At 41.3% G+C, this 25,969-nt stretch overlaps 1 protein-coding gene across 1 annotated transcript; it reads right to left on the bottom strand.

Moving 5' to 3' along the window:
• Positions 1-36: 36 nt before the first annotated feature.
• On the bottom strand, positions 37-25,969 carry yes1 (YES proto-oncogene 1, Src family tyrosine kinase). Its single transcript, XM_056391646.1, has 12 exons — positions 25,577-25,969; positions 16,031-16,321; positions 14,571-14,670; positions 12,718-12,816; positions 11,540-11,643; positions 11,116-11,265; positions 9,583-9,738; positions 6,981-7,160; positions 5,240-5,316; positions 4,316-4,469; positions 3,790-3,921; positions 37-2,022 (listed from the first exon to the last, which is right to left on the bottom strand). Exons 2-12 carry the CDS (start codon positions 16,311-16,313, stop codon positions 1,814-1,816), a joined length of 1,644 nt encoding a protein of 547 aa, XP_056247621.1. The 5' UTR covers positions 16,314-16,321; positions 25,577-25,969; the 3' UTR covers positions 37-1,813.

Here is a 25,969-nt window from a genome sequence, read left to right on the forward strand (position 1 = left end):
ACTGTGTTTTGCCAAGAAAACAAAACAGCTGAAGGAAACCTTTGAGTAAATCTTTTATTTTTTCTGTACAAAATCATATTAGTTACCATTCTCAGTAATGTCATTACTATCTCCCCGCTAGTTCAAGTCCCCGTCTTTAGGAACAATCAGATATTAGGTTCTCGTGAGTGACGCACAGAAAGAAAAGACAAAAAAAATGTTCACATCTTTGTCCAATTCTTGAGCTTTCTTGCTGAATTCTATCTTCTCAAATCTCTCATCACACACAGTGGAAGAACTTCTAAAAACGTGTTAAGGGACTTTTGTATTCTCAATCTCTGTAAAAAGCACTCAAGCCCTGTCTGGACCACAGTGTGTGCAAGGTGTTTATCCTTGTCTGCGTCTAGTTACTTTGTTCCAGAGGTGATCCACCAATCGCCTCTCCATCACTGGGAATTGAAATTATAAAACCATAAAGAAAGCTCCACACACTGCAAACACCAATCGAGACGTTGCGGTAAACATCACTGGATGGCTTTGCATAGTCGCATTTACAAATGAAGAGATTTGTTTTGCGTAGTTGTTGGCTTTGGATATAACTTTCCCTCCAGCAGACACAGAACTAAGGACACTGGTGTTTAGTCATGGGTTGGTGAGATTTTACTGAGAAGAAGAAGAAGAAATCCTACAGCTGCATGTATGATTTACATGGTGATGTGAACCGAGTAGATCCAACAGTTCCCCGTACCATCAAAAAAATGGGATGACTCATCTGCTGCGACGTTTGACTGTGTAGATGTGTGCGATATAAAGAGAACTATGTTAAGAGTCCATTTACAGCAGAGTTGTGCAACAAAGAAAAGACAAGACGCTAACTTCAGATTAAGTTTCACAGCTGAAGTGTCCATTTCAAAACATTTATAAAATGTTAAACTGTCTTACACCTGTAAAATATCAAAATACCTCTTTATGATTTCAAGTCCCCAATTTAAATGAAAAAAAAAATAAAAATACAAGCGTAATAAACTGATGTGATTTCCCATTCAAGTGACTGTGTTAAAAAGAATCATGCAAATCACTTTCATATTCTCATTCGTCCACCTGATCACACCTGCTAAAAATACTTTTTTTTTTTTTGCACATACTGTATGTACATCTGGTTCGATCTCTCAGTACATTCTTACATCCACACAGTTCACCTTGTTTCATATACTTCACTTCGCCCTTCTCCATCAAAGCTTTACAGTCACGGCACATACTCCGCAATTCAACCACAGTTGTTGGTCACTTAGAAAAAAAAAAAACATACTCATCAACCTACATATTCAAACCAAACTCATGTACATATAAAAGATCTTGACTCCAATATCAAAGAAATGTGTTTGTAAAATAAAATAAAACAAAAAGGGGGAATTGGAGCAGATAAGGGAAATTTATCATTTAAAAAAGTAAAAAACTGTGCATCTGCAAGTAGATTTGAAATTAGGAGGAAATCCCTCTCTTATTGATCACAGTGTTGTGGCCAGTCCATATGGATTATTCTGATTAGCAGGGTTCCCAGAGCTTAACGTACCAGCATCAATCTGCACACTTGGACACTTCCCCGAATATTTGGTCCCCAGGTAAATACAAGGGACAAACCTCTACTTCAGAAAACACTTTGTCTTGCATGTGCAAGTATGCCAGTGTGGTTGTGGACTAGTTTGGAAAACCTCTTTCTCTGCAGCTTCAGCGAGGCCTTCGCCGCCTCGTTGAACTTCTCTGTCGTCCCAAGTTTTGATCTCAGCTGATGTACCCTTCTGTAGTGCCAGAGTTCGCCCCCAGATACCCCAGACTAGAGGTTGTCCCCTGGCTGGTACTGTGGCTCTGTGGCTGTGAAGTAGTCTTCCAAAAAGGACTGGATGTACTCGAATGTGGGTCTCTCATCTGGCTCTTTCTTCCAGCACTGCCTCATCATCTCATGAAGAGACTCGGGGCAGCCCTGGGGGCAGGGCATGCGGTACCCTCTTTCTACCTGCTCAAGTACCTCTCGATTAACCATACCTAAAAAGAAGAAAAACAAAAAACAAAAACCACAAAATATGATGTAAATGAACTGCAGGGATTTTGAAAGTTGACAAAATGCAACTTAAATGAAAAGCTAACCTCACAAAAGACCAACAAACCATGAATTTCTTTTGATTTAACATAATCATGTCAACGTCACTCTGTCGGACGTCATACTTATTTGTTCTGGATTTTACCAAAGTTTTGTGGTGAAAAAGGAAATGGTAAAAGTTTTAATTAAGGAAACAACCCAGTGTGCAGCCTGAGGCAGCAGAAAATGTTTGCAGTTTACAGAAGGAGAGTATGCCCACGCAAACCCTTGTGTCAAAGGAGAAAAAGAAATCCTTTGTGAAAGTTGGGTCATTATTTCCTGTAAGACTTGTTGACAATATGTGGTTAAAACATATAGAGGGCAAAAAAATTGTTAGTGTTCTAGAAATAAAATGTGATCAGAACGTAAAATGTCCCAGTGTTCTAGCAGAGCGAATTTCCATAGGTAACATCCATGTACTTGGTGAGTGTTTGTAAATGACAGAGATGACTGTTTATATCTAAAGATTGCCAGTCTCTTCACTCATCAACTGCAGTAATTTCAAACAAAACCCAAACAGTACTGCATCATCCTCTGGCCTCTTCCTGCCGCGCTGGAGCACCAGAGTCGTGGATTCCTTCCCAAGACAGGAAGACAGTGATCCTGAACCCTGTGACACGGCGCAGAAACAGCTCCATGGGGAGCTTAACTGCAGCTAAAAGAGGTTATGACACCGAGTCAGTGGTCGTGGTCATAGCCGCATCCTCCCCTCCTCTGTTCCTTCAGCCCCCCCCCATCTCTCTGTGGGAGAGTGGGGATCAGATTATCTCACACTCAGAGAGAGGAAAGGCCCGCAGCAACTGCTGAGACCGTGATACGGTGGCGGTGGTATGGCAGATGTCGAGGTGTTAGCGTGATTTATGTCTTGGGTCTGAAATCCTCAGCTCTAATGACATGCCTGTCATATATGTGAGTGTGTGTAGGTATCTATATATACATAGACTAAGATAGAATAAGATGATGCGTTCCCATGCAGATGCTTGGTATACCTGCCTCCTACTGCTGCTTCCACGCTATCAAGCAAGGGAATAGAAATAGAGCTCCTCAAAAAGACCACGGGACAAGAGCCACAAATGTCCAGTGAGTCATAAAACAGTTTTGAGAAGGGGAAGGAGGGGGTTCAGTCTCTGTGGTGAATTAATTAGACTGAATGGTTTGCACTGAAACCAAGACGGCCATAGGAGCCAGATGGCCCTCTACAAGAGATGGTGGTTAAGTCTGCCATATGGCACACACTGTAATCAGTGCCAGTCAAACCATGTCAACACCAGTCCTGCTGCAGTACTGCTCAGAGACAGCAGGGGGCAGACGCGAGGAGGCAGATGATGGGGTGGGTAAGGGGGTACTTTCCCATGTACTGTTAAGTCATTAGACATCTGCGTTGACTCATATCATCTATATGCCGAACTATTCTGATCTGCCTGTGTGAGAAAATGCTATTAAAAGCTTCTGAATTAGAAACAGCATGTCGGAATAATCCTGAAGCAAAGATGAATGAATTATTCCCGTGAGGAAAATTTGACAGCACTCCATTCATGTTCTTTGGGACCAATGTATTCTAGACAGTGGGGAACTAAAAGAACAAATAATAAAGAAAAAGGAAAAAGATGCCTGCCATGTAAAGTAAAAACACATATCTGCTGAGCTCCTGTCTGTGCAGCTCTCATCCTCACCTGGGTATGGTACTCTGCCCTTAGTCACCAGCTCAGTCAGTAGTATACCAAACGACCAGACGTCTGATTTGATAGTAAAGCGGCCGTAAAGAGCAGCTTCAGGGGCTGTCCACTTGATGGGGAATTTAGCACCTGGTGAAGAAGAAGGGAAGAATCAAGCAGGAGGAACAGGCTTCGAAATGATCAATGTGTTGATGTTTATTTTCATCATGGATTAATGAAAGGCAGCAAATTCTGAGTTTTGATTTATGAATCCAGGGAATGTTTAGTATTTTTCCTTAAAAAAATCAATCAATCTATCAATCAATCAATCAATCAATCAATGATTTGTTTATTTATGATTTAGCTCTAAAACCAGAAGTGTTAGGCTGTAATGGTGGTATGGAGTTGAACTGAAGGTACAGTGCAGGCATTAAGTATCAGAATAACTTGTGTTGTCTATTTTGAACAAGTTCAGCAAATACGTCCAGTTCTGAACACAGACGGACAGACAGACAGACAGACACACACACACACACACACACACCTTGTCTGGCGGTGTACTCGTTGTCCTCGATGAGCCGAGCCAGGCCAAAGTCGGCGATCTTACACACCAGGTTATCAGCCACCAGAATGTTGGCAGCTCTCAGGTCCCTGTGGATGTAGTTCATCCTCTCGATGAAGGCCATGCCGTCTGCGATCTGGGATCAGATTGGACAGAACAGACCAGGCAGAGAATAGCGTCAGTATGCAACCAAATTAAAACTGTCACAGAAGGCCAGTTTGTAGCTTTGAATAACACTGACCAAGACTGGTCCTTCATTCATGTTACATTTGACCCTGATTTTAATGCAGACGAAAATACACAAAGCCACTAAAAAAAGAGTATCAGCACCTGTGACAACAAGAACAACTGGATAAATCTTTAACACATCTATCCAGCGCCTCCTCACACTGGCTGTCAACTCCCTGAGAGGCGTCTCGGGGTTTCAGCCTGCCTCAGTCTAATTCTCAAACACTTTCCCACTCGGCTGAGTGGGGAGCGGAGGGAGCCCGGGAGTGTGGAGAGGTGAATTAAGAGCAGATCACAGTAGGTGACTGAACCAGGGAGCTTAAGTGGCCTCTGATGAGTGTTTAAGTGCTACAGGCAGTTAAGTGGTGGAGAACGAGGGGAAGCACATACAGCGGTGAAGGGGGGGGGGGGGGGGGGGGGAAGGGTAGAGATGTCAGGTTGGATATTAAATAAATATGAGAGCCAGATGGAGAACAAAATGAAACCCTTATTCACAGATACTGAGTATCTGACTCATAACACAACTACACACACTTATCCACATGGAACTCATCGTTTTACTGCTGATGCATGATAATCCTTCCCTCAGACCGAGTTAAAACAGGAGCTTGGCGGGTGAAGGGGCCTAGGCAGCTGCCGCGTCTGTGTTGATATTCAGATGCTGAGGTTTGTTCCTACCTGTGAGGCCATGTCCACCAGCTGCGGCAGCTTCAGATATTTGCCATCTCCCTCCTTCAGGAAGTCCAGTAAACTACCTGTCAAGAGATAAGAAGAGTACTGTCAAGCAGAATCAATACATCAAAGGTAAATGAAGCATCACTTGAGACAGCGGTTCAGTAACACAAATACCAAAAACAAAACGAAACAACAAATCCACCTGGAGGCAACATGACTGTTAGCAAAGACCACGAGAGGCTTTCTTCATTCAGCTCAGCTGTTTTGTCTTCTACTTCAAATAGGAGTTCCAACACAGTTCAACTCTTTATTATATTTATATTACTAGAGGTTACAATTAGTACATCAACAGGTTTCTTCTCAGGAGTCATATTTTACCAAAAATGATTATGACAGGGATGAAATTTAATCATACGTGAGTGGTTACAGTTAAAGCTACGGCATATCCCAAGTTTTGCATTTATTACATGGAACTCCGTCACTTTATCTCATATACATTTTTAAATTTCATTGTAATTTAACAACTGCATATAACAACGTGAAAATGAAACCTGGTTAATTTTCAAACTGCCGAGGACACAGTGCTATGTGAAATCTGTGGGCTAATTAACAGAAGCACTGAAATGGGCGTTGAAACAGATTAGGATTTATTCAGCTTTCCATTTGGACTGCAAAGTGGGAATTTCCGACTTCCCGGTCGAAAAATACCAACTGAAACCTCAGCAGGACCAACTTCAAAATCCAAGATGGCTGCTCTACGCATCAACAGAAGTGAAAGCTGTAGTAATACACTTTTAGTTAGCACCTCTGTCTTACTTGTGTCTCATTAAATCAGTTGTACACACACTACTGTTCAACCTCTGTTGCTACGGTGTTAAAACCGCGTAATGTGTTGTTATCCACTGGTACTGCTAACAATAACAAGCAAGCAAGCAACAATATATGGAATTCAGCATTAGGTATAAGGTCGGAGTGGCTACAGTCAGATTAAAGAGGCCATTCTTGGTGCAGCATCATCACCCGGATAGTTTGGGAAGAAGCTGTGAGGTAAGGACTCACACTCAGAGCTCTGAGAAAATCTACATTAGTATTCTGTTGTTACATTAAACCCCTATTGAAAGACTCTAGTGGAATAATGATTTGTGTCTGATATGTTTGCTCCACATGAAACCTCAAATAAAAGAAATAAAATAAAAAAATAATAAAAACATCACAAACTTTTTTTCTTTTCTGTTCTTGTTGAAAAGTCCAAAATGTCTAGAATGCAAATAATGTTTCTTATCAAAAGTTTAACTGCTTGACACAAGATGTTTCCTACTTCACTGAGAAGTCGCTTCTCAGTAGAAGTGAACTGGAGGTTTCAAGTTACCACATCAAACTTGTGATGTCACGAAATGACTCGGAGAAACTTTCCTTCCTCAGAATATGAATGTGAAAACAGCCTTTTTGTGTCAAACTCTGAACGAACATCATTCGGCGCAGATAAGCTCCAACAACAAAGTGAAGGAGCACGAAGCGAAAAAACAAAAAACATTTGAGTGGAGGGGGGCTTTAAGGTAATGATAAAAACTGAGTAAACAACAGCTAGTCTGGTTTTGGTGGGTTTATTCACGACTGAAGATCAGTAGTGCAATCTACTGTGTAGCACTTTGTGTAATCAACTTTTTCTCATTGCTATCAGTCAATCAATCATGTGGCGAGTGTTTGTCTCTTTGTGTACGTCTGCGTGCAGCTCTGTCCTCACCTTTGCCCATAAACTCGGTCACGATGTAGATGGGTTCCTCAGACACCACAGCGTAGAGAGGCACCAGTTTGTCGTGTCGAAGCTTCTTCATGATCTGAGCCTCCTGCAGGAAGGCCTCTGGAGACATGGTGCCTGGCTTTAGGGTCTTGATCGCCACCTTGGTAGTGCCATTCCATGTGCCTGAACAAAACAATCACTCATGTTTGAAATACACCATAAACCAAGGTGTCATTGAGGAAATCGTTCGTCTAAGACACCTGCAGTTTATTAAGTGGCATACACTGCAGAACTAAAACACTGCAGGTGCATTAAAAGACTTTTTCTCTCCTTTCAAGTGATTGAAATGTCAACCTAAAATCAACCTCCAGTGATCTCTGGCCGCGCTCCCATGTGTAAAGAGCAGCTCGGGAGAGAGAGAACATGACAGCTTAAATAATCAGCCACTTCCTGGTTGAGAGCCACTTACTCACGCCCTGCTTACATACAATGAGCTGAGGCAGGAGATCTACTGCCTCCGTCACAAGGCTGACCTTCATGAATGAATCATACTGAACAAACTGCACCCTCACACAGACAGAGACACACACACACACACACACACACAGACACACACACAGACACACACACAGACACACACACACACACACACACACAAGCTGAGAGACAAAGTAGGGCAATGATAATATCTAATAATAATATGAGGTGGAGAGCAGTGGAAGCTGATGCCACAGGCAAACATTATTTGTTTAAATAAACACACGTGAGTGAAGTGGGGATTTTCAGTACAGAGAGCAGAATACCCATCAAGAACAAACAGTGCAGGGAGAGACAGAGAGAGGGATTCCTGGGATTGCACAGTGGAGGCTTGCAGGTCGAGGCTCGCTCCAGGCCATACTTAATGAAAGGCTGAGTGATGAAAGACGAGTCGTGTTCGCTGAAAAGGCCCCCGCCTCGCAACCAGGCTGGAGAACTGAAGCGTAGGAGGTGACCTGTGATTACTGAGCTCTGTCTGTGTGTGTGTGTGTGTGTGTGTGTGTGTGTGTGTGTGTGTGTGTGTGTGTGTGTGTGTAACCAACATCAATCAGTAATCAGCATTTACATCAGTATGTGGGCCAGTGTGGCAGCACAGCGAGCTCTTTACTGAGGTCACTTGCACTCCATTTTGTCCTAACATGAGTCATTCCATAAACTAACCCGGCTCATGCATTTAATACATCTGGATTGTTTTACATTACATTTACAGTAGTTATAAATAATGCACAGCGGATACTTTGTTTCTGTATGTGAGCCCTAATGGCCATGTATGTATACTTACGAACATAAACTTGTTTTTACTGTTTACTAATTCATGAGTGTGTTAGTGTCAAACACCCGTACTACAGAGTGTAGATATGCACGTGTGTTGTTGCCATAGGATGTACTGCATGTATGAAAAATGGATGTCAGAGGTCATGGACTAATCCCCGTGTATCTTTGGAGGACAGATCCTGAGGCCATTCATCCCTCAACAGCTGCCATCGAGTTTCTATCTACATCAGCAACATCAGGCTTCCATACACTACACTCTGCCTACACGTTTCTGACACATATGATTCGTCATGGGGGCTTTTACACATTGTCAAGGGCAACTTTCATGGCAACAACTCTCTTTCCTTCTCAGTTTGTGTGGAATGAACAGAGGAAGTCACACAGAAGCCCTAACCCCTTTCTAGGCCCAGTCACATAGGCATTTATCAGAAACGTTCCTGTAGGAAATCTGTTCATTTCAATAGGATTGCCACAATCAGTGGATTCTGGAGCTGAAATTATTAGTCAATCATTAATTTAGTTGATCAACACGAAAGTAATCAGCAAGAATTTTGATAATCCATGAATTTTTACGTTTTTTTGAAGGTCCAGAGTTCTCTGGTTCCTCTTCAACGTGACGATTTGCTGGTTTTCTCAGTCGTCTATAATGTTTAAACTGAACAGCTTAAAGCAATATTAACATATCAATTTGGGCTTTTATTAATTTTCTATTTTCTGACATTTTATGGATGAAACTACTTCAGTGATTAATCTAAAAAAATATTCAGCTGATTTATTGTTAATGAAAATATAATTGACTTCAGCCCCAAGTGGATTCACTTGCAGAGCTCAAGGAAAATCACACAGTGTTGTCATGGGGACCACATGCAAAACGTCTTGATGGTGCTGATCTTTGAGGGAATGGAGAAAGTCCAAAATATCCTGATATATGATATTAACTGTGTTCTACTGTGTAATTGTATCTATCCTTCATCTAATGGAGTATAAATGGCTCCACAAAAAAGATGGTGGTTTGCAGCCAGTCATTAGACAGGAGTGAACTGCATATATACTTTGCTTTTACAGAGAGTTAACTGTATTGAAAAATTGTCCAGTTGGTGTGTGAGAGCGCAGCTCATATCTGTATCACCAAAACAGACACACTTATGCTAAAAGCTTTTGTGGGTGGGATGAGTGGCCCAGATGTTCATTCAAAGACCAACTTACAAGACCATATGCACGGCAAACGTGTGTGTGCACATGTATCTGAAACACACTGTATATAGTGTGCTGGAGTAGACTATTTGTCTCTCACCCATCCAGACTTCTCCGAAGCAGCCCTGGCCCAGTTTGACCTCCAGTCGCAGGGACTCTCGTGGGATTTCCCAGGCATCCTTAGCTAGTCCCTGAGTCTGAGGCTTCACCGTGGGACACACAGTCGTCAGCCTGTAGCACAGACCGTCCGCGTGCTCTGGACAGAAAAAGACACGTAAAGACACACAGAGGAGGAATGAGCTTTAAGTTGGAGCTTGTCAGTGATCAGCCTGCTTATTCACACCAGCAGCCCGTTCAACAAAAACGCAACCACTGAGTCGTGGTAAGTGCATACACAATCCTAACAGGAAGCAGAGCCACACTATAGTATGAGGACTGCAGACGTGATGAATTAAATATTACACTGCTACATGACAGCTGTAGCACAGTGAAGTCAGTCTTCACAGAAAAAGCATTTATTTTTTCTATGTTCTCCTCCAGAGATGATTCAGTGTTTTGGTTATGTGTATGTGTTTGGTAATTTAATTTAAATTTCAGTAAAGAACATGAGGAACAGGGTGCTGTTTTTGTTATCCAAGCCTTTTCAGACACAGCCATATAGCTGACAACTTTGTCAAAGGTCATTTGACTTCTGCACACAGAAAAAAAAACCTGTTATACTCAACCGCTTTACAGGTTATATACATTCTGCATATGAGGCCCATGTTTCTGCACAACTTCTCAATTATTCCTGACTTCTGTCCGGACTTCATAAGGCCACACTTAAGACGGATGTGAAGGAGAGTGGAGCTTTCAATGTAGCATGAGCACTGCAGTGAGTGAATTACATGAATTATGTGGAAGCGAGCAGGGCAGGGTCAACAACATAAGACCAGAAATGAAATATTAAAGTGTCACATAACAAACATCCTCTTGTTTATTGATCCTGCTTCTAGGAATTGGGCTGTAGTCTTCCAAAGTTTTCAATAAACAGTTTGTCCTGCGTGTGTTTACATCATACAGACGCCTTCTTGTGACACACCACAGGGGGATTTTTAAAGAAGAGCTGCCTGCATATAAATATTATGCAGATTACAGCAGGCTTAATGCTGCTTTTTCTTTTTCTTTTTTTCTTTAAATCAAACTTCTTTTTTATTCATGCTTCTTTCGGCTTAAGTCTCACACGGTTTAGCTTTTTGGGACTTTGTCATGAGCTGTGACCGTGTCAGTGAAGACACCGCTTACAACAGAAGAGAAAAAAGCCTCTGTTAAACATATTCAATAACATATCCCAGCAGCAGATCTGCAGCTGAATAATGCATTTCCCTCTGCAAGCGCTGCACTCGTTGGCTGAAATATCAAACGAAACAAGAGCAGGGAGGAGGGAACTGCTTGTACTGCAGAAAGCCTTCAAAAAGACAACAAACCCCAAATGACTTTTACAAACATGTTTGCCCAAATCACGTAGTCCACAGGTTCACATGAGTCTGAACGGAAAAATAACCAACTTGCTCCTGGAGCTGGAGGATGTGTCCAGCTGTAAACATCAATTTGTCTAAATGCTACCTACAGTACATGTGGACGGGCCGCATACCTGTGTAGTGTTTCACCAGCTTCTGTAGTGTCTCAAACTGGGCCCGAGTGGTGATGTAATAACCACCATTGTCCAGCTTTCGGATCTTGTAGTGTTTGACGTTGTCTCCCTTCACCTCGTCCCAGTCCCGGATAGAAAGAGAGTAAGCACCTTTAAAAAAACAACACAGGAAATATGTCAGATTGCACAACACATAAACCAACAGAAACTCAAAAACTACAACAAATAAGTAAGAGAATATTCTTGACATCTAACATACATGAAAAATGTTTACTTTGTGCCATGGAAATTCACATAAGATTAACATAAATGGACCTCGTCCCTGGCCCAGAAAAAAAAAAAAAAACTTGTCCTCAGTGTTTCATATTAAAAACTACAACATTATTATCATCATGTCTTGCTCTCAAAGAATAAACCCTCTCACCTTTGGTCGTCTCACTCTCTCGTGCCAAGAAAGTTCCCCGCTGGTTCCCTGGAAGCAACAACAAACGCTCAGCGTCTTTGCGGCCCATTTTACCAAAGTACCATCTGCCAAAAGAGAGACAATCACACAGTCAGTCACAGATGGAGCTCTCGCTGTCATACACTGCACAACAAGTAGAACAAGATCTTCTTATTCATGCAGTGAGAATATGGTGGCTGGTGATGTGATTGTTTAGATGTTGGAGATTTGGAAATTCTCTGGTTTCATATGAAACTAGTAAATGCCGTCATGATACTGCCAAAATAAACATTGAAGACATAAAATATGTTGGATGTTCGTCAGCGGATCATTAAACATCAGGAATTTTTATGTGGTTCTTATGTGGTTATCTTCAAGCAACAAAATAGCTTAAAATCTCATTCAATATAAATCCAATTTAATTCAAACCATACTATTCTCATTATAGCTTACTGCTAACTTTGCTCCAGGCGGTAGCTTATTCCATTACATATAAGAGATCCATAAAAAAGTTCATCACAATTGCGATGAATAAATAAGCAAAACATTAGCTCATGGCTGTAAACAATCTTAGAATTTAGCTTTTCTTCTTTAAAAAGAAACACCTTCTATTTCCAGAAATCCCTACAGGCCCCGTCATGTTCGAAACGAGCTGAACTGTCTCACCTCACAGGCATATCTTGTTTTCAAGACGAATTTTGGGAGGCCCCAGAAATCCTATCTCTGTCAATAACTGGTACTCGCTGTTTTGGACGAAAGGCAAAGTTAACTGGCGGGGGTTACCCAGTGTTTTATCTTTGATGAGTAGCTTGCATTAGTGAAATGTCCATCAGCCAATCAGAAACCAGGTCAAAACTGTCTAAAAGCAGCACAGCACAGTCCCTAAACATTTCTGTCACACCGGTTGAACAGCAATGGGAACACCAGTGGCTCGCAGTGACAATACAGGGCTCCATTGTTTTTAGACTCTCTGCCATGTCAGTGTGATGGATTAGTCACAGTGTGTGACCGCCCAGCCGCATCATGTCGTCTTAATCAGAGGAGGGTTAGAAACAGGAAAGGAATGAGAAGGAGAAAATAAAAGCGGAAGAAATTAAAAGGTTAGAGAATGACAGCGACAGGAACAGATATATTGTTAGAAAAGGGCAATGAGTTCTTACTCTTCAGCCTGTATGGAGTCGGCGGGAGCCACGTAGTTACTGGGGATGTAACCTTTCTGTCCGGTGTTGATGGAGCGAGCCTCCCACCAGTCGCCCTCCCTGAAGAGAGAAGTCGATTAGAAATCACAAGCACGCAAATGCATGACTGAAAAATATACCTACTCTGAAAACAAGATTGATGGTATAAAAGTAAACAAAGATTAAAGAAGGAACAAGGTTAATTTACGCGCCGTTCAACCACGTCAGGAGTCTGACTAATCATGTTGGGAGTGTTGTTAATAAACCATGTCAAGCAGTCCACAAAATGTATGAAAAGTAGCAGACCCTTGACTGATGCATTATTAACATTGTTAATACTGATGAATTAATGCATCTCTAATCTTTATTTTTTAGTCAGCCCTGTGATAACGTGATGACCTGTCCAGGGTGCACCCTGCCTCTCACCCAGTGTCAACCTGTATCGGCTCCTCTTTAGGTTTCTCTTGACGACTCAAACATCTGGCCTTATTGCTTTTTTGTGAGGCATCACAAGCCGGATAGGCTGAGGGAACCACTGCTTAAATTGTGACCAATGAATTCTGTAAAGGTTATCTTATGTGTTTGCATGTAAAATCTTAATCTGAAAAGTAACTACAGCTGGTAAAAAGGTAGCAAAGTGAGAAATACATTTCCCTCTGAAATGTAGTGGAGCTGATACAGCAGAAAAGGGAAAAACTCAAGTAAAGTGAAAGTACCTTAAAGCAGTCCTTGAGTAAATCAACTTAATTACTTCCCATCACTTAAGTCAAGTTACTGTAAGTAATTGAAAAGAAGATGATAAATGCTTGTGGATAGCAGGCACAGTGTAAAACCACTTTAAACTATGCTCAAAAATGTTTTGTGCTCCATTTCCACAGCTCCTGTTGTGTCTTACAGCAGATATGTGGTTTTAAACTCAAAGGAGGGGGAACTGAAGTAAAAGAAAAATCTGTCTACTGGCATTTTTGAAAAACTGAGCAAAATTGTCTTCCTCCCACCTCTCCTCTGCAAGCAGATGGTAGCTTCATTGCTACAAAATGCAATGTGAACACAGACAGTAGTTGAAGTCGGTACATGATGGATGAGGGCAAGAAAATTTGTGGAGTACTTGGAGCTCTGCCTAATTTCACACCTGTTTACACCTGGGGAAAAAGATGATGCTCTGCCAGTCGGCAGTAAGGAACGAGTAGAAAAAACTTAATTATAATTTACTGCTATTGCCTTTTATACTACAACAAACAGAGCATCACTGAAGATACTGTGGAGAAAATGATCACAAATAATGATAAGTACCACAGATGCCACTAGGACAAACAAGTCAGTTTGGCTTTGATTCCTGCAACAATTGAAATTTGTAAAAAATGAATTGTTCTTCTCATTATTCTCCTAATAAAGAGGGAAAGTGAAGAAAATGAGCAATGGTTGAAAAAGATAATTGATTCCGTGATATTCTAATGAGTCTGACCTTCAGGCATATTTTCAGTGCACCATCTCTGAATATAGATTCTGTAAATGTTGTTAACACATACATTTATTTAGTACTTCACTAAATGCTGGAAAAGTGGTACATTTCACTGTATCCCAAATATAACTCGCTAAACTGGAGGACAGATCTGTGGCGGGAGAAAAACGATGGAGCTAAACAGATGGCCCATTAGAGGAACCCATTAACCCAGACAGATTTCAGCCTTAATATGAGACCTGAATACAATGTGGGATTAAACACACCCACACACACACACAAATGGAAGGTCACCGCACAAACACAAACACAACCACATACACACACGTCCACGCAGCTGGAGTTGGCCAGTGCAAAAAGCAAATGTACTCACGTGTTGTTGATAATCTGGAAGCGATCCCCTTTTTTGAATGACAGATCATCCGACGTCCTCGCTTCGTAGTCGTACAACGCTACGAAAAATGTCACGCCACCTGAAAGTCAGAGAGACTGCGCCTTAGAGGTGTGCACATATGACAGCTAGTTCATCCCACTGAGTCTCAAATAGCTGCGTATCTGATTCCTTTAAATCGACACAACAAATGAAAACAACACCCACAACCTTGGACCTCTAACACAGACAACAACATCCTCGTTCTGATTCTCCTCCTTTGTTACTTTTATAATATTATACACTTGACTCCATGTCTCATTGAGTCTTATCTTAACACATAATTATCAAACAGATAAACAATTATGCTAATGTAATTCAAGACTGTATCACGGGAGCACCAACTGTGTTTCTTTTGAAATGTCTCGCTTCCTGCACCTCAAAGCCCGGACTAAAAATACATCCAGCTCAACCAATATGGATACCAATATATTATTTCAATGAATCTCAACCTCAGTGGTATCACTTCAAGTCAGTGAATGAAATTGATGTATATCATTTTGTATATCATGAAATGAGTACATTTGTCCCTGGTCTTAAGTGACAGAGCACAGAGGGACAATAGGACTGGGATGCATTTATCTTGAGGAGGAAATTGAACAGGCAGGATTAGATCTGCAGGAGCCCCTCGGGCCAGATTATCCTCCTTTAAGGAGCGAGAAAGGGACTGAGGGATGTGTGTATGCCTAAGTGTTTGCATGCATGTGTGTGCCTTAAGAGGAAACACCACTCTTGTGTGTTGTGTACTTTTAACGCATACTTTACCCATCCAATCAATGATGTATTGACCAATTGCATGAGATTACTTTTCCTTTCACCACAAGTCATCTTCATCAGCAACAAATCCGGAAACAAAAAGTCAAATTCTTGTTGGAAATAAAAACTCTGAAAGGTGAATAACTGAATTCAGTGAGTAATTGTTTCCTGTGGCTCAGGAGACGCCATGCCTGCCGCATTGCTTCCTATATTACAGACCTATTTTGGGTTTCTGTTCGGCCTTGATGTTTTGGCTGACTCGTTTCAAATGTCTAATTTGCATAACATCTGCTGCTCATAGCGTCCTGTGCATAACAAATGTTCAGCTGAGTTTATTCTAAAGTTGTACACTGATTTGCACATAATGATGACCTACTGAAAAGTTGAGGAAAATTGTTTCAGAAACTAATTTCAGACGTATTAGGTTCTATTTAGTTGAATAAATGTATATCCTTCACTTTCGATTCCATTATGAAGGAGCTCATGTTTTGCCTTGTGTTTCTTCTGTCGGGGGCTTTGGGACCCAAATTACATGAATTTATTTGAATAAAAAAAGGGCACTTCATTCATGTTGAGAAACTTTCAAATCCTTTTCACTGCTCCCCTGTGTTCCCCTTTGAAACCTTAAATCCTCTCATCAGACTGACCTGTGATGACACTGGGGAAGGGACTGCTCACAGCCACTGAGGTGAAGGAGGTGGAGGCACCACCGAAGGGCGTCATGACCGAAGACGCCCCACCAAAGGGTGTGAGGGCAGCGGCATGACTGTTGTAGCTATTGTTGTGTGTCTTCATAGCTGGTGAATGACCCATCAGGGTGGGGTCGGGCCCGTAGTGGCCCAGGTGGGCGTTAACTGGCGTGGCATTCGAGTTGTCGGGTCGGTACTTCAGCGCCGGGCCCTTGTCTTCTTTACTCCTGACACAACCCATCGTCGAGCCTGCAGGACAGAGGAGGATTTGATTTAACTGTTTTGTTACATTTGTATAGATTAAGCCATAAGTCTACTGTCACACATGACGTGTGATGTCAATGAACTACATCCAACTGTAAATGAAACCTAACATGCAATTAACAAATATTCTCTGGAAAAGTCAGATACACATTTAAGTTGTTAAATACAAACTGTAAATGTAGGTTTGCTCCACTATGACTTATACAACGGAAACAAACTTTCTTCAGTTAAACAAGGAACTGCTTCCAAATCAGACAAGACGACAAATCAGAGTCGTGTGTGTGTGTGTGTGTGTGTGTGTGTGTGTGTGTGTGTGTGTGTGTGTGTGTGTGTGTGTGTGTGTGTAAGGTTTGGGAATCAAAGAGTAACTCACGATACATTGCCCATAACGATGGTATCGCGATACAATGATACTCGATAATTTGAAAAATAATCATCTACGATACATCACAATATCTGTGTAACTGAAGAAGAAAAAATACCCCCCAAAAAAAGGAATTTCATATTCATTCACTGCATTGCGGTGGTTATCAGTTCCACCATTTGAAGATGGATATTAGGAACTTGACAAACAGCCTATTGGTTCATAAATTAGCAACAGCAGCAACAATGTCTGATTTCATGTTTTGTCACGAGGCTAAGATTGTGTCACAAATACAGACAAATAATTATGATATTGTTCATACTAGCCTGAAGCTTTGTGGAGGGTCTTAGCATAACTGCGATCCAGACAAACAAAGATCAAAAGCCAACCAGTGACCTCATGTGACCTCATGTGACCTCACATGAGTCACAAGTTCCAACAAAAGCTTCTCAAGCTAGCCGAAGTAGAAACTAGATCGTATTTCAGCCTATGGCCATTTCAACTCTCCCCTGTGATCACACTATCACTGACACAGTTTTGAGAGAGACAAAAAGCCCTTCGGTGTAAAGAGTTGGTGCACTCCCTTATGAGCTGACTGAAATATGAAAACCCTGTGTGTGTGTGTGTGGGTGTCTAAATTACTTCACATAAAAAGAAATATAAGAGAAATTTTACTCTTTTTTTTTTTTTTCTTCAGCTGAGGTTTTCTTATGTTTAATGTTTTGAAGAGTGAGTCACTGGGGATGTCCTTACAAGAACATCCTGTAATAGCCAAATACTTGTGGTCATCATCTACAGAGGCTGCTCTATTTACTCATTTTCCTGTCACCTCTGGCCTCTTATGTCAAGCCCTTCTGTGCAAGTGTGTGTCTGTCCGACTGTACACAATAAAACAAGCTGCCACTGCAAAACAGATGAACACTCAACTCCAAGGCTGATCAATGACTCATATCCTGGCATGTGTATAACAAAGTTACAACACAGTTTCAAACGTCTGTCACTGACAGGTTGCACACTGGGGCTTGCAACAGAATAACAGAGGTGTGTGCTCCTGTCATTCATAGAGGGAAGGCCAACAAGGCCGAGACAAAAAACAAAAAGCAAGACAGGAGAGGAGAGGACAGTGTCTATGCTCCAGTGGCTCTCACAGCAGCTATGCTTACAGTGTAAATAACTGGATACCACCGCTGCACTGAAGCTTTAGTGTTGTCCCTCGCTTGTAAGTTGCTTTGGATAAAAGCGCCTGTCAAATGAGTAAATGTAAATGTATGTATGTGTGGATAAATGTATAAAAAGGATACCTGTCTTTACCAGGCCAGCCATAGCTTTAACCTATCTACTAATGCAGTAGTGTGTGCTTACTGAGGTCCAAATATTCTGTGAAGTAGAAATTTACCTCCTTTCCACTAACGTGAACCATTGTGTCATTGTGTATGTCTCTTTCCCAACAATGCAAGCACCAAGCACAACACCAACAGCAGACTACATCGTCTCTTTGTGTCTTTCTTCAATTTTATATCCACACTGAGGGTCTGGTTAATGCTGGGCATTGTTAAATTTCTATTCCTACTCATAATGTTTGCATTTAATCCTTAATTTCTGCTGTTTTATTCTATGACAATCATGTCATTTTGATGTGAAGACAAGTTTCGGATTTTAGCAGAAAATTTGATCTGTGGCTCTTTCACAGGTTGAAAAAGGTTATGCGAAACCAAATATATATAAATAAGTAAATAATAATCCGAATAGGTGAGATGCCAAATACAGATCATTCCTTCGCTCTAAGAATTGTAATGGTTGTATTGATTTGACTTTCTTCTATCAAACTGAAACTAACTCCCCTGGTGAAGAAAACAATTCATTAGTCTCTACTGACGGTATGGCCTTGGCTTGTGAAGGGCAGCCCTACAACTAAACCTAATGAGGATCAACAATCAATCTATAGATCTACTGACTTCTATTGACTTCCTCGCATGAAAAAACAGGATCGACCGAAAGCCGAAGCTGAAGCAGCACAAACTGACAGTAAGATGAATGATGGTGGGAGCAGGATGAATGGATATGAATTATTATGAAGAAAACAGACAAGTCTAAAGAGCAGGAAGGACAGTGTGAGAGCCAGACTGATGCTGAACATCATCTGATATGTTGTTTCTCCATGTGTAGTCGTTCTCACAGACAATCACTATAAGTATTTTTGAATTTAACCCTGTGATTGGCAGATAGCAGCATCTTGTAAGAGGACCTGCTACACTCTTCAGTATCTAGATGCCAGATACAAAATGTACTAGATGTGGATGGAGACAAGATTAGATGTACAACAAATGAAAATACAATCAAACCAATACCTTAAATTTTCAGTACAAAAAAAAAATTTGAACATGCTAGTTTTTGTCAGGCCATTGTGAAGATAAAGCTTCTTAAAAAGCAGTTTCTAATATTTTCTCTCCAGTAAAGCTAAAAATTATCATTTTCAAAATGAATTAATCATTTTTTAAACAGCAGCTGCTTTTCTTTCTCCTATTTGAAAGTAAACTCGATATTTTGGCTGAAAAAAATGTTTTTTGTTTTTTTTTCATTTTACAGACCCAACAATTTATTATTTAACAAAATAACCATTAGGTCAATCAGTGCTGAAAGTACCTGTTTTCTTGCAGGCCTACCCAAGTAATCTGACCTTCCTGATGCTCACTGTATTCATGCTGTTTCTATACACTAAACCATAAAAAAAAAACATCTCAATAACCACAACCTTTCACAACATCCTAGTAGAAGCCCCAGACATGAGAGGAGAAGCCAACATAAACACGAACATCACCTTTGACCTTAACCTGTCGCACGTCAACCACTGCGTGTTTCCAAATATCCAAAACACTTGGTGCCTGACCCTAAAGCTAATGCTACAGCAAACTAACGGCTGACCTGAAAGAAAACATAGTGAAAGAGTGTCAGTGGAGTTTAAAGAGGGTATCAATGGTAAAAAATCCTCTGCTGTGTCCTGGAAGCAAATACCCCTGACTAGGGCTAATCCCAAAGAATAGACCACTGTTGATTGTGATGACTGTAAGAACACAGATTCTGTTTCAACCAGCTGCTGATCCAAGTGAGCACAACACTAGTAGTAGCAGGAGTAGCTGCTTTAAGATAAAGCCAACCATCATGATTAACAACGATAGGCATGGCAAATGATGACTAGCCAGCTGATTAAAACACTTTCACTTTCTGTTTAAGCATCTCTACTGATTAATGTTCCCAATTTCCGTCATGTAATTATAGGCAGAATATTTATATATATATTTTTAAACTCCCCTTTCCTCAACAATTGGCAACTTCTCCTATTTACACTATTACGCACCCAGAGGATTTGCTCCTAAAATGGCCATGAATAGATCACAAGCCTCAGCGAGCCCACAGGGTTGGCACATGATTTGGCTTGTCAGACTCATTCAGTGCCCACAAGTTTCACTTTGGATCCCTTCTTCTTTGGCACAAAATAAAAAATGTGGCCTACAGGAAATCTGGAATTAATCTTGGGATATCATATTAAAATGTGATTTATTACTGGCTCAAAAAGGACAACATTAATAACAAGGACCAAGACTGTCTTGTTTTTAATGATATGATTCACTGTTCTTGCTGCTACAGAGACCAAACAGCTCATTATTTAAGGACAACTAGAGACCTTAAAGGAGAGGATTGCTGAGGAATTCTTTCAAAAGTAGTCTTTGAAAAAAAAAAATTAGGGATTTAAACAATATATTGTTTACAATTTATATAACAAATGCACTACCAATCTTTTGAACCACCCGTGGAGAAAACCTCACCTCTCCCTATTTAGTACCACAGAGAAAGGCTTTTGGTTTCCTTTTTATTCAGTCCCATCCACCTTTTGTTATGGACAAAGAGAAAGTATCTTGTGATGCTCCCCCCACAGTCTCACAATCCCCTCAACTATACAATCCCATACACATGCTAACACCGAGCAACACAAATGCTAATAAGGGCACAAACGCACTATCCTTACAGTGGAGCCAAAAACACCAACAATCAATCAAACCAAGTGCTCCAATTAAATATTCAAAACCACCACATGCTTCTACACACAGGGACAGATTTACAACCGCAGCTGGTATGAATGGACAGTTTTATCACTGCAGCAAACTAAATAAAATCATTGTAGTACACAACGCATGCTATTTTATGGGCTATTCTATCCAAAATACTTCACTGTGTGTCACACATTTGCAGCATGGTGGGTTACCCCCACCCCAGTCCAAATTTATCAATGGAGCTATAGAGTATCTCATTCAGATTTATAAATGTCCTAACATGACATGTTGAGAAAAATCTCCCGTAAAATACATTCAACTGAGAATATTTGTGGCTGAGAGAATGATTACCCCCCCCCCCCCAGTGTTTGTTTCTCCAGTGTGTGACAAATTTACCAAAACTAATGACGGCTCAAGTCGACTTCACAGCAAATCAAATTACAGGCAGATTTATTGTATCCTCTCTCGGATGGTTTCCTAAATGAGGCTGTTACATCCACAATGAGATTAGCTGGAAGAAATGTGCCATTCTTTTGGTGGCTCCAAAGGAAAACAGTAAATACCAACCGGAGCCCATGCAGAGATGTGGGTCATGGATCTGACGTAACAACACTTCTGTAAATTTTTTTTTAGCATAGAATTTTATCTGTAACACTAAGCACTCAGAAGTTAGTGAAACAGTTTGAAATACTTTACTCAAGTACAAAACCAAAACTTAAATCATTTTAGGATCAGAGGTAAAAATGTATATTACCATACAAAAGACTGAAAATTTAAAGCAGTTTGGCAATCTGGCATAGAAATGGAAGTACATCCACACACTCTTTACTCCCAGGCATGCTGTACAGGAGCACACAAAAGGCAGTGGTATGTATGCAAACAAATGCTGGATCCAGACCCCATCCAAGGACATGTGACATGTGAGGCCATGTGCCAGACTGCCAGTGATGCCGTGTCAGATTAAGGAGACACAGACTGCTGCTTCCCACAGGGCTGAATACAAACAATGCTGGAGAGTGGCAAGAGGAAAGCCTTGGCTGTAGCTAGCATGCAGGCAACATTCAGGAAAAACAATCTCAGCACTACACGTTCTCATGCCCAGCAGCGCTACACTTTTTTATTTGCAGAGTTTACAGGCTAACTCAAAACTGTGCTAGAGTCAGGTTTATGTGTATAACCCAGTTATACAGTTATAGTTACATCTCAAAAATCTGTACAGGCGCGTGCTGTACCAAGAACTGGCATGACAAATCGATACCCTTAACAGAGGAAAAAAATATGTAGGACAATTTGGATTAAACCTTGAGATTCCAAGAAGAACAATTGGTGGATAACAGAAGAAAAGTAAGACAGTCAGAGAAAAGTTTAGGAGATGTCTTAGAAAAGTGTGGTAGTAGAACAACAAATGTATATAAAGTATCTGATGAGCCAATCTTCCTGCACTCCATCAGAGTCCTTCTATATTTAGCTTTGATGTTGGCCAAGCTTTGTGTTATTTTTTGAGATTATTTTTATCAAGCAAATTCCAGAGCTTCTGCTCTCATGAACTGCCTAAGTGCAGTTGTAATAGGGAGGGTACAGTAGAGGATACAGTAGAAATTTCTGCTGCAGAGTTTGTGTGACGCATTCAGGCACGTAAAGCATGACGCTGCTCTTAGCTCTCGTTGCCATTCTGACTAATCTGATAAGACACAACTGTGGCGAGATCTGGGAGAGGCCCTTCGACCTTTGAGCTTTTGCCTTGCGTAACCTTTACAGTCACTTGGGACAAAACTATGACGCAAACTGTGCTCTTTACAGGATGTATATTCAGAAACTAAAGTACATGAATGGAGGATTTTGTTTCGGCACTAAGACTTCACTTTTGAGTAACAGTGAGTATGGATGGATATCAAACATCAATGCTGTTTCGGTACTGACCAAAATATGTCTATAGGTTAGAGTATCAAAAGCTTCTTTGATCAGATGGCTCCATTTTTGCCAATTATGTTTAAGCAAAGCTCATTGGCTGCTTGATGACATTCAACCTTTGACAAGTCCAGCTTCTTTTGTTTGAGAGTAACTTCCGCTTCCGTCTAGATTGTACATTAGATCTAGAAAACATATCTGCACTGGCCTCTTTTCGTTGAAATGTGTGAGGCCATGTTCACACGGACAACAAAACAGCGCCTTCATTCATCTTAATGGGACCACTCTGTTAACACAGCAGGGTGACAATGCAAAGGACCCCAGCATAAAAAAAGAGAAAAAACTGCAGGATCATTCTGCAACTCACATTTTGCTGAAGCAGTGTGGCATCATCCATCAAGGCACTTGGCATTTGAAGTTGCAACACACACTCCTGGTAGTGTGTGTTGCAACTTCAAGAGCTGTAATATTGTGTTTCCTAGTATCTACAGACCACTGTGCCTTTGTTTCAGACGCATTTATCTCCCTTGATTGTATTTCATGTAGGGCTGCTGTAGTTGACTGACTGATTAGTCAATGGACAGAAAAATAATCTGCAACTATTTTGACAATTAATAAACAGGAAATAATAAAAGAAAATAATAATATCAAATATTCTCTAGTTCCAACCTTTGAAATGAGACAATTAGTTGTTTTTTCTCAGTTTTATTTAACTGCAAACTGAATATCTTTTGGGTTTGGACAGTTGGTTCGACAAAACAAAGACATTTAAACAAGTCAGCTTGGTCTCTTAGAAGCTGCAATGGGTATTTTTCACAATAGACTAGCAATCAATCAATAATGAAAATGATTGTTAGTTGCAGCAGTTGTTAATTTCATTGTCTTTCTCGTGGCTGAAGCAACATGCCTCATATTTTTTAAATGCAGGACTATTTTAGGTCCGAACACCCACTGAGTCTCTTGAACCTCTGACCATATTCAACATCACAGTGAGGTGTGGTCAGGTCTGTGGCACTGTGACCACGCCCAGCTGTGATGTAGCATGGTAGTGCCACATTGCATCACTCCTGCGCAGGGTGAGGAAAAAGCATGTTGCCACGACCATTTGGAAGAGAAGGCCAGATTATTAGACTGGCCTCAGAACTTCTAATGAAGTCTAAAACCCATGTGTTATTTTCCAGTGATATAAACCAGAGAAAAGCTGCACAGTGTCACGTTTGAGAAGCTGAGACCAGCGAATAAATCAAACACTACAATGTTGTTGATTTGTTTTCAATTGACCATCAGCACTTTGAAAAAGACAATCAGGTTGCTATTGAGTGTGTGCATTACAATGTTTTAAGAGGTTTTTACAGGTTTGCTTGGGCAAACCTCAGCACAAGAAGTTTGCAAGCAAACTGCTCATACTGTGAAAGATAAATCCGGTACATAATCCTTGACGTTGGCAGACTTGCTCTGTAAACACTGGCCACAATCACAATTGCAGAGATGAGAAGGTACCAGGAGCTGCAAACCATTACTGAAGCGTAACTCAGTAATTGCCCTGGCACACTCTCTGAGGCGCAGCTCGGTCTTATCTTCAGGGCAGCCTGCCATCTCTGCCAATCACAGTGAGTGGAGGGGGCCGGCGGAGGGGGAACTTCCTTCCGCATCCATTCATGCCATTGAGGCCACCTGCTGTGCCTGTCAAAGGCTAGAGGGAAGCTGGGATAGAGAAAGAGCCATCGTTCGAGCTATAAAAAAAGAAGAGCTCTTCTTGTTCTCTGTGCCCACACTGCTGAATTTGAATATTTGAAATCTGAGAATCACAAATACAAACGTTTGTTCGGTTTTCCAACATGTGAGTGTGTCGCGTTATGACTTTGGTCTTTCCACTGCGGTACAACAGCTTGGAAGCCTCTAATCAGTCAAACTGTAATGATACTGTAGAGTCTTATTCGTGCCGTGAGGACACTCGACTAGTATGCAAGGATCCTTCATGCCTCCAGTTAAACTGAAGTCCCTGAACCCCGGCCAACACCACCTGTTAGTGCTCCTCACTCCTCTGCCAAACAGCCCTCTCCATTCCAGCTGTGTGTGTCTGTGTCTGTGTGAAGGAGACACGACTGTCCAGCCAACTGGGGCTGTTCTAACAGAGGGATTACCATGGAGGAGGATTACTGTGGCACCGGAGTATATAAGCACACCAACAGACACATGCACAGTCAGGGAGCTGAATATATAAACATATACACACTGCAACTCAACATTACAGCAGCACTCCTATATTTTAAGCCACTGAATAAACACAAACCAAAATTAGTGCAGTTTGAGTTGCACCATCACAATAAAGGCATGCGAGCACAGAGTCAGAAACTGCTGGAAAAGGCTTAAATTCCAGGGGTTTCTAACATTTTGGAAACTCTGTTGTAATACTATATGTCTTGCAATAAAGGCCCATTACAGCTGAGGCCTACAGCAGCTGATTGTGTGTGTGTGTGTGTGTGTGTGTGTGTGTGTGTGTGTGAACGAGATTGGGTGAGGCAGACTGAGAGGTTCAACTTAGTTATGTGAAAGCAAATCAGACGCAAATCTAAAATGAAGCTGTGCAAGCTACAAAAAAGTGATAGGGATTGTTATTTTGTTTATTTCATGGCTAAAAATGTGCCAATGTAGCACAGTCCTTGCTCCAGGACGGTTTGGGAGTCTTTCCTCATTGTTGTCTTCTCCCATCGGATTGTACGAGCAAAGAGCCACATAGATCTGGTCCTGGATCAGGGTCAACAACGACCCAGGCTTTTATTACAATGTAGCACACAGAGGAAACTCTCCTGAACCCTTTTCCCAACTTTCTCTAAGTGTCACAGCACTACAAGGCCCGGCTCCCTCCACTTCCAAGACAAAATGTGACTTTTTTTTCCTCTAGCGAGCACTTCTTACCTTGAAAGCGACCTTAGCAGTGTTGTACTTCGGCTACATGCGTCCTGTGATCTTTTTCCGCACGTTTTTATTTCACGTCGCAAATACAAATGAGAGGAAAAGAAAACAGCCGACACCAGCAGTCTCTCTAACGTGGAATCTCAGTCTTCCGTCTGTCCCATACCGATTAACTACTTCACCAGCCCAAAGTCCTCCGCTGGGATCCTTAACGTTTCTTTAAAACGAGGACGAGGACACGCCGCCAGCTGACAAAGACTGCTTAATATGGCGGGGCAACAGCGAAGCAAAACAGTTAAAATATCCAGAAATCACCGCTCGCTGATAGGTTGGGGTTGCCCTGAAAGACACACAACAATAGCCGGACGAGGACCGAGGAGCCGACGAGGCCAAAGA

Source organism: Seriola aureovittata, chromosome 12 (genome assembly GCF_021018895.1).
Source record: "Seriola aureovittata isolate HTS-2021-v1 ecotype China chromosome 12, ASM2101889v1, whole genome shotgun sequence".
Taxonomy (NCBI): domain Eukaryota; kingdom Metazoa; phylum Chordata; class Actinopteri; order Carangiformes; family Carangidae; genus Seriola; species Seriola aureovittata.

Bases quoted from the DNA above. Each gene is read 5' to 3' on its own strand.
- yes1 (XM_056391646.1), bottom strand. From the start codon at position 16,313: ATGGGTTGTGTCAGGAGTAAAGAAGACAAGGGCCCGGCGCTGAAGTAC. The intron at 11,644-12,717 runs GTAAGAACTCAT...CTCTTTTGGCAG, and splicing joins GACTCCATACAGGCTGAAGA to ATGGTACTTTGGTAAAATGG. The intron at 5,317-6,980 runs GTGAGGACAGAG...ATCTCTTGACAG, and splicing joins GACCGAGTTTATGGGCAAAG to GTAGTTTACTGGACTTCCTG.